General features: G+C 41.2%; 1 protein-coding gene across 3 annotated transcripts in view; it reads right to left on the bottom strand.

Annotated features, from left to right (window-relative positions):
- cdk19 (cyclin-dependent kinase 19) overlaps positions 1-9,309 on the bottom strand; it is an 85,640-nt gene extending 76,331 nt beyond the window's left edge. Inside the window, exons 1-2 of one of the 3 annotated variants that reach the window (XM_035995777.1) lie at positions 9,262-9,309; positions 2,123-2,198 (exon numbers count right to left, since the gene is read on the bottom strand). In XM_035995777.1, the coding sequence (XP_035851670.1) occupies positions 2,123-2,146 (24 nt within the window). In that variant the 5' untranslated portion in view covers positions 2,147-2,198; positions 9,262-9,309. Of the gene's footprint in view, positions 1-2,122; positions 2,199-3,606; positions 3,743-9,041 lie in introns of those variants that run through there. The other 2 variants (XM_035995775.1, XM_035995776.1) reach the window with 2 other exon arrangements.
- Positions 9,310-9,376: the final 67 nt, after the last annotated feature.

The following is a 9,376-nucleotide window of genomic DNA, read 5'->3' on the forward strand; positions in this document are numbered from 1 at the left end:
ACCATGGGCAGACAGTTTCCTTCATACAGTACTGGCAAATAAACAAATACAAACTAAAGAAATGGCGGATCCTACTCGGTGTTAAATGTCAAATTTCTGAAGCCTCACTTTTTCACATGTATTGGTCATGTCCCAGCCTTAGCAAGTTCTGGATGGAGATCTTCCAAACATTATCTCAGGTGTTAAACATCAAATTGGAACCAAAGCCTCTAATTGCTCTTTTTGGGGTCACTGAAGAGGAGGTTAGATTAAAGGTGCAATATGTAATATATTTACTGTATTAAATCCAAAAATGACCACAATATGTCATCAGATATTAAGGAAACATGCTAAGCTGAAATACTAAGTTTTCTGACAACAATGCTAATGCCAGTATTTTCTCAATTGAAATTTCCGTTCCGTGACGGAATGTCTGTTTGTGTTTTGGCAGTTGTGTGACCAGAGACGTACCAAACCCCGGGTAAATATTGGAGATGTATATGAAAGATGGAGACAGCTTAGAGCCCAAAAAGACGCGGGGTTGGCTAATTTCCTCCTAGTAAATCAGGAAGAGAGGACCGTGAGTTTGCACTGTTTTTAGCGGTTGTTGCTGCCGTACTTTTAAGCAGCGATAGGGTGGTTGTCAGTCGGGCAGAGCTCCTCGTGAGCACGGGCTTTTATGACTGTCAATATAGCCAGCATCTAACTTTAGCTACTCCGCTGTGCTGTGAAATAATGTCTGGCTATGTGAGACTAGCGTCTATCAACATTGTTGTGGATGCTGCAGTCTCAGCCTGGCAACCTCCGTGAACTTCGAGTCTGGGGAGGAGAGACGACTCTCTCCAGTATTTTGAATTTGGACTGCAGTAACTATTTTAAAAGCTAGCTGTCAGTATCACATACGGGACTGACTGTAACTGCAGTCGCCTACTTATACACAACGGCTGACAGATATTGTGTCCTGCCTAAAGCTTGCTTCAAGTTCTCGCTTCAACCATCAAATGCATGCTTTTGGGAAGCATGGGGACCTTTAAACTCATTCCAGGCTTTATAAATGCTTGTTTATCAAGCACAGATTAATGGAATTACAGTCTACCCATTCGCTTATCGTGGATTATTATTGGGACAGGCTAATACTGACGTGCTCACTGGCAGTGATTTAGGAGGGATTATTTTTGGTATTTTGATCTTTCTTTTATTGTTGTTGTTTTGATATATGTAGCATAAGTTGTTTTTATGTATTCCTTTCATTTAACCTGTCTATAACAAATGAACAACTTTGTACTTTGTTGTACTGAAAACTAAATAAAAAGGATTTTAATTTAAAAAAAGAAATGCCAGATGCAGTATTCCCATTAAAAGATAACAGTGCCACACAAGTGAGAGTGACATTGTCTCTAAATGTAATGCTCTCCTCATAGTCAGTTTACAAATCAAACTAGCAAGTGTTTTCTTCAGTGGAAAGACTTTAAATAGTAATTGTGTTCTCAGTGGATATCTTGTGTTGTAGTCACAATACAAACCGTACATTGAGCCGTAAAGGAACAGTTCACACATTCTGTGGTTTTGCACATATTGAGATGAGAAGATTGATAACACTCTCCATGTCTGCATACTGAGTATGGAGCTTGTATCAGGGCGCTGTTAGCCTAGCTTAGCATAAAGACCGGACGCATTGGGAAACAGCTAGCCTGGCTTTGTCCAAAGTTGTAAAAATACATCCCACAAACAACTGTAAAATGGTCTTATCTTAAATATTCCAACCAGTGCACAAACAGAAAATGAGTGGCTGGAAATTGACAAACAACAACAACAAAACCACAAATTGTGCTTTGTTTACATGTCTGCCTGTGTATTAATTAGTATAGATTAAACACATGAGACACAGTGTGTTGATTAGTGAGCTTTAGGCACATTTATTCACATGGGACAGGACCGCGACAGCTGTTTCCAGTCTTTAGGCTAAGCTACGCTAACCACTACTTGACTCCAGCTCTGGACTCATTGGACATATATATATATATATATAGCTGCTCATCTCCATCTCTGAAAGAAAGTGAAGTAGAATATTTAAAGTGTTGAACTTTTCCTTTCAAATTAAACCTCGGAACCAAACACACTAATAACAAAAGTTGCAACTTACAGCGATTTCCCTACAGGCAGACATCGATATTCCAGTGCCTTCTATTTGTTTCAGTGCATACTCCTTCTCATCTTTCCTGTAGAGATGAAGAGAGAAAATGAGAGCAACATTACTAGACAGCACAGATTTTCTTTTCAACATCAATCTTGAGTGCTCTGTTGTTGCCCGGATCACTGCTGTGCATGAATTTAACCCTCGATGCACAGAGCGATGCTCAGGATTCAAAGTACACCGCGGCCTCGCCGCAGCTTTTTGGCTACGTCTTTGTTTTTGCTTTCTGCCATTTGCAGATTAGTCATTTGCCCTTGTGCATGAACACCAGTGTGTGAGTGGAATGTGAGACGGCAGGGTGGAGCACAGTCGGCAGACAAATATTGATTATTTGACATTAGCAGTGTTTCCAGCGTATGAAATACAACCTGAGTACAGAGCAGTGGAGAAACAAGGGCTAAAAGGGAAACTATTTCTTTTTAAAACAGTGCAAAGAGGCATGATTAAAATGTAAACACAATCTGTGGACGGCATCCAGAAACAAGTTCATTCAAACAGGTCCTGTGGTGTTAATCAAACCCACTTCAGCCTAATTTGCACTGGAGACGGTCATGAAATAACCGGCACTCTCAGGCACACATCTCTCATACTAATTGAGTTGAACAGATGCTCAAAAGAGCTCATAATATTTCATATTTGGGCTGTAAAAGTGTTAGCACATTGACATTATAAAAGGTTACTCCACTATGCAAGAGCCGAGGAAAACCAGCTCCTCCACATAACCAGGTATTTCAACTAGCATTTCATTTAAGATTGCAACAGGTCGGAGCCTGCATGCTCTCTTCAACTATCAAAAAAATACCCATAATCATTTTCTAAAGCCCAAGGGGACATGTTGAGATTGCTTTTTTTTTTTGGTCTAAATCCAAAAGATGTTTTGTTTTATATATTATAAAACAAAAAAGGCAGCATATCCTCACATTTGAGAGGCTGGAGCCAGAGAACATTGACAAATTGATTTTTTTGTCCATCAACTAATCAAATTATCAATTGTTCCAGCTCTTGAACACATCTCAAAGACAACATCCAAGCAGTCCTGTATAAAGGACTCAAAAGCAATACTGGATAAAAGTACAAGTATCTTAGCAGAAAATGACTTTGGTAGAAGTTAAAGTCCCCTTTTAGAGGCATAATATTCAGGGTTTCCACACCTTCTTAAACATCAAATTCAAATTCTGACATCAACAAAGAGAAAAACAGTACGAAAACATTTCTTGCAAGTATCGAGTATGAAGACACTGAGGGGAAATGTAGTGTAGAGTAAAAGTGTACATTTTATTTAGGATATGTAGTGGATTAAAAGTAAAAGTTGCCGGAAATGTAAATAAAGTAAAGTACAGATACGTGAAAATTCTACGTAAGTACAGTAACGAATTATTTGTACTTTGTTACATTACAACACTGTATCCAAGGGGCAGGAGATGACTACTCACTCGTCTTTTACTCAAAAGAACATGACAAAGGGGGTTCCGTTTTCATGTCACTGTGAATTGGATTCATCTCTCGCTTAGAATCACGTTTCATGTGGCACTGTAAACTTGATTTTGCCGTCTCGCTTGTGGAAGATAAAGTGATCGCCAGCGCCAACTAACAAGGTTAGGAGGCCAATCAGAGGACTCTCTCTCGGCGACTCCCTCTGACGCCGATTCGACATGCTGGAACAGCTGCTAAGAGATCCAACAGCGAGGGACACACCACGAGGTCCACGGCCACATGGTCGGCCACACACAGCCAAACACCCGACCTGGGTAACTGTCCTTCAGGCCCGCTGCCTACCTCTTTGGCTGATTACTGTTTGCCAGCAATGCCTCTGAAATGACATCATCGTCTCTCTCAAAATTTGGAACACTGTGCTCTGTGGATGCACTGGTGACTGGCTCTTCTTGGTGTGTGTACTATGCAATGCCAGCACCATAACCCTATGCTTAACAAACCACCAGAGACAAGCAGCACTGCAAATGTCTGAACAAAGTTTCCTCTGGACCTAAGGGGCTTTCCGACCGGAGGGATTTTTGCAGTTCTTAGAACTAAACATTCCTAGAACACTTTTTTCATCGTGTTCCGACAGGAAAAATTTGGGGATTTTTAAGTTCCTCTGGCCTCTGTAGCGTACTTTTTTAGCTCTTACTTCAGAGCAGGGTCTTTTCCCTTTTCCTAGGTGTACTTGATTGGTCAAACTTATAAGTCACGCCCACTGCCAACTCGGTACTTGCAGACGGAGCAACAACCATTGACATATGGCAACAACCAACAATGGGACATTGTTAACAATTTTCACCATCTTAATCATCATTAAATTCACTTCTGACAACATTTTAGGAGAGAAATCAACTATGTAGAGGTCAAATATGGGCAGTTTTACGAAAATTGATGGCTAATTGCAAATTTTGTCCGACTGTGTGTCGGGAGTTCAGCGGCCAGTGCTGCCTGTGTTGCTGCCTCGCCGCCCGGCCTGCATTCCTTCACAGACCCCGGCCTGCTGGGAGGTAGATGGAGCTCCATCACGGCTGGCAGCCCACGGCACTCCATACCCGCGCAAAGTCACAGTTTTTTAGGTTAATGGACTACCAAACGCCGCTGCACTGACAGAGCTCCAGGGCCTGCAGCTTCCCTCTTCCTGCTAAATGGCCGCTGTGTGTGAGTGAGAGCGCGGTCAGCGAGCTTGTTACGCCCGCAATCTCTTACCACAGGTTCCAGTTAATCTTATAATGGATATGTGTGTTGAGTTATTTAAACAAACGATCGGGGAAATAAACGCCTCTTGTCCGCGAGTCTCATTGATAGAGCCTGCGGCTGGATGGAGCTCTATCAATGAGAGCTAGCTAGCCTCCTCAGACCTCTGAAACGAAACCCCTAATGTTCACAAAAAAGCATTACATTGAAATCGGACACCATTGTTAGCTTTATAAGACCTTGGGGTAGATGTTCTATAAGTGGCATGACGAAATTCAAACTGTAAATATATACGAAAATTATGCCGAAAGTGTAGCAACGATCTTTCCCATAGGATTAAATGGGACACATAGCCTAGCTAGCAGCTCCTCCTAAGGAGACCCCTAATGTTCACAAAAATGCATTAAATTGAAATTGGACACCATAGTTAGCTTTATAAGACCTTGGGGTAGCTGTTTTATAAGTGACGTGACGAAATTCAAACTGTAAATATACGAAAGTTATGCCGGCAGCTGGCAGCCAGCCAGCTCCGGAGCTCCGCGGAGCCCCGAGCCCCGGTCGTCCTGTAACTGAGAAACGGTGACTTTCACTGGGTATGGAGTTTGCCACTTTCTCGTCAGACTGTGTGGAGCTCCTAAAGTTGAGCAAAACATTACGTGAATTACTACAAGAATGGACGGAACTCGGAAAAGTGGACTGATCCGGAGGTGTAAGGCCTCCTCCATGCTGCTTTGTTGTTGTTGTATGTGGCGCTAAGGTCTAGTGACAATGCTATAAAGACCGTTGCCGTGCTTGCATCACTCCCTTACCCCTCCTACTAGTCCCTATGGCCACTTGGCCAGTGGGAATGCAAACGGAAAAAAAGATTTTGGGGGAGAGTAGTTCTTAGAACTGCTTAGAAGTGTACTTTTCGTAGTACTATCCGGTCGGAAAGCACCTCTAGTCTCGCTTTGCCAGACCTTCCTCCACAGCGCTGCGGGGGAGAGTCTGGCTAGTCCACATCACATTCCAGGATGGGAGAAAAACGTGCTCTGGTTTATTGGCATTTCTTTAAAGGTACAATTATGTAACTTTTCTGCATTAAAATGTCTAAAAACGACCATACCTATGTTATATATTTTTTTGAGTTGTGTAGTTACACTATCCCAAATGTTTCCACCAAATGGCAAACCCAGAGAAATCTGTTATTTTATTTTCAGACACGTCACGTTTCATTTAGTCGCCCGTCAGTGACGTCATATAACCTTTTACCATCTAGTTACTCGTAACTTCCGTCAAAACACGGGCACCCAGATGCTACGTTCGAGAGTAATTGTAAATCATACAATGTCACAGAAAAAAATACTTGTAACACTGCTTTTTCTGCCAAAAGGCATCATTTTGTGATTAATTACATGCCACTTTGAAACACAGTAATACAACAGAAACCTTATTTATTGATACATATCAATATTAATCCATCTTAATGTTACTACTGTAACTGTCTGCTGACAACAGCAATCGTACATCATCGCCGTCGCGGAGAGTCCCCCTGCAATCCCCACCCACACCCGTCTCTCAGCCTCGTTGAGTAGCTAGCTAGCTAGCGTTACAACAAACCCTGTCCGCCTGGTAAAAAAAAGGTGACATTGGCATGTGAAATATACTGTGATAGTCATTAACCAGCAGCTAAAACCTGCTAACGTTAGCCACTAATGTTAGCTTGCTGGCTCACTAGCTAACTGGTCAGCTAGCGGCCAATACAGACTGAATCAAGAAAAACGTAATTATGTTGGGGAAACTGCAGCTATTTTATTAGTATGACATGAATAAACGTTACTAAACGTAACGTGAATAAACCTGAATGGGTAAAATCGTCCTAATCAACGATAGTATTTAACAATAAAAACTCCCACAATTCCACGCAACTTCCCAACGTCATCAAACGTCTGTGTTTACCATCCATTGTTTTGGTTGAGAGACACCTAGCGGCAGAAAGTTACATATTGTACGTTTAGTCGTGCAACAGAAAACTCAGATTGGACAGATAGTCTAGCTAGCTGTCTGGATTTACCCTGCAGAGATCTGAGGAGCAGATAACCATAGTCCTCAGAAATCCACCAGAGGTTAGAACGCCAACACAAAGAAAGAGGAAGGTAACGGACACCCGGTCGCACAATTCCAGATTGTATGCATCTACTTCTTTAAAACACTGATAATACATCTTGTTGAGGGCATACTTCTCCTTGTCCTGCCAGCTGGGACAAACTGACTACAGTTGCATATCCCTTAAGCCTTAGGTGTGAAGCCAGCAAACATTAAAAAACATGCATGTGTGATAATTCATTTTAGCTTCATGCACTGGGGACAGAAAGAGGTTTGCTGCCTTTCAATTTTCACTCAAATATACCTACAGGTTAAGTTCAGTAGGAATATGTGACACCCTACATCCCCAGGCCTCGCCACCAGCCTCTAAGAATACAATCCATGCTCAAAGAAAAGTGAGTGAAGTCCGCACAACAGCTAAATGCTCTGAAAAATTACTCTAATTGTGCAAATAAGGCACACACAACATTTTGGCCGTCTTTCTCGGATACAATCCAGGCTAACAGCAGCAACTATCCACGTTCCACTCATAATGTATCTTTCCAAGTACAGAAACAACCACAATATTACATTTTACAAACTGTAGCATTGTATCACAGCATTAAGTTGAAGCAATTTAGTTTATCAAGGCCACTGCTTTCAAAACTTATTTAAAAAAAATGCTCGTCTCTGCAAGTGAAGTTATTCCTGGAGTAAATCTTGCTTTCCTTTCATATGTTAAATGAATACAATGTTTACAATGCTTACAGATGATATACTGCCGATCACAGTATGCCCTATGTTTTAGGGATCAACTGAGACTGGTTTTTCAAGGCCGCTACCGATTATTAGTAGTTAACAAAACCGATAACTGATATTTGGAACCGATATGCATTTACAGTGAAAATGAAAATCTTCAAGTCAAAATTAAGATTTTGGAATGTTACAAACTCCAACACAAAAAACCTTGTTTAAATGCTTTAAGCAATTATTTAATAAATGAGGAACTTTCAACATAATCCCCAGAACTAAATATATACGTTTTAAAGTATAAAAGGAAGAAAATAAAGCAAGTCCTCTATCCCCCTGTAAGGGCACTGCTTGCATTCCATTTGCTTTTCCAATCTGTCAGGTCAGAGTGATTAACCTAGGGCTGGGCGATATGGAGAAAATTAAATATCACGATATTTTTGACCAAATACCTCGATACCGCAACGATATTGTAGTGTTGACTACTGGTTCTTTCACAAAATATTTACACAATGAGATTTTTGATAAATAATCATCAGTAATGTGGGTATAATGACTAAGTGAGAAGGCAAATAATAGAACAGTTACAACAGTCTGGTAAGTTCAGAAAATGACATCACTTTACTGTAATGCAGTCTTTAAAACCAGGAAAAGACAACACTTATGTCATATCACGATATCCAAAATCTAAGACGATATCTAGTCTCATATCACATCGATATAATATCAATATATGGCGCAGCTCTAGATTAACCTAACTTTTATTAGGCTATTGTCAACTGAAAATGTGCCAAATGTGCTGTAGCAATAGTGACACTGTTTGCAAAGAACACACATGTTTAAGCATATTTGTCCATCTTCTGTTGCTGGTATGTATTTACATGCTTGCAGTAACAGTGTAAAGACGTAAAATAGTGAACAGACTACATGTAACTGCGAGTGTTGACAAAGTTTGGTAGCGTAGTGTTAAAATGAGTGGGTAGCTTGGCCACAAAAAGACGCTGAAATGTCCCTATCGCGTTGAATGACCATACCAGTACGTTTAAACACATTATAAGGACAAGTTGGCTTCGTAGGCACCGTAAAAGACGACACTTGTCAAACAAGTAGCACCGCTGCTTACTGTATTGTTGTGTTGTTTTGAGGGGGGTGGGGAAGGGGAGGAGGGGGAGGAGGAAAGGGAAGAGGGGGGGGACCGTTGGTGAGTGAGTGAGTGAGTGAGTGCGTTACATGAAAACAAAAACACAGAGACACGGGTTATCGTTTCGGGGAGGTTTCAAATCTAACGCCCCGGTTAACACACAACCAAGGTGTCAATAGAAAATGCACAGTGCAGTCAGCTCTATATCAGTATAAACAATAACGTTCACGGTTATCTTACCCGTCTTTGCGTTTAGCTTTATAAACGTGCCCGTAGGTGCCTCGACCCACTTTGCAACCTTCATATTCGAACAGATCTTCTACTCTCTCTCTCTCGGCCGCCAGCTTTGTTTTGAAGTCGTAATCCATTTCAACCCATAAATACGTCTTAATTTACAATAAAATAAAATTTTAATTATTACATGCATTAATTAAATATTCTGGTCGTTTTATTCCCCCACCATTTCCTTGTTTGGGATTTTGGTCTGCTCCGCTTAATGTTCACTGGCTCGTTGACGTTTCTAATTGGCGCGCAGGGCTCGCTGGGAATAGTAGTTCTTTTGAGCAGGCGCCGCG

This window comes from Sander lucioperca, chromosome 19, assembly GCF_008315115.2.
Source record: "Sander lucioperca isolate FBNREF2018 chromosome 19, SLUC_FBN_1.2, whole genome shotgun sequence".
Lineage (NCBI taxonomy): Eukaryota > Metazoa > Chordata > Actinopteri > Perciformes > Percidae > Sander > Sander lucioperca.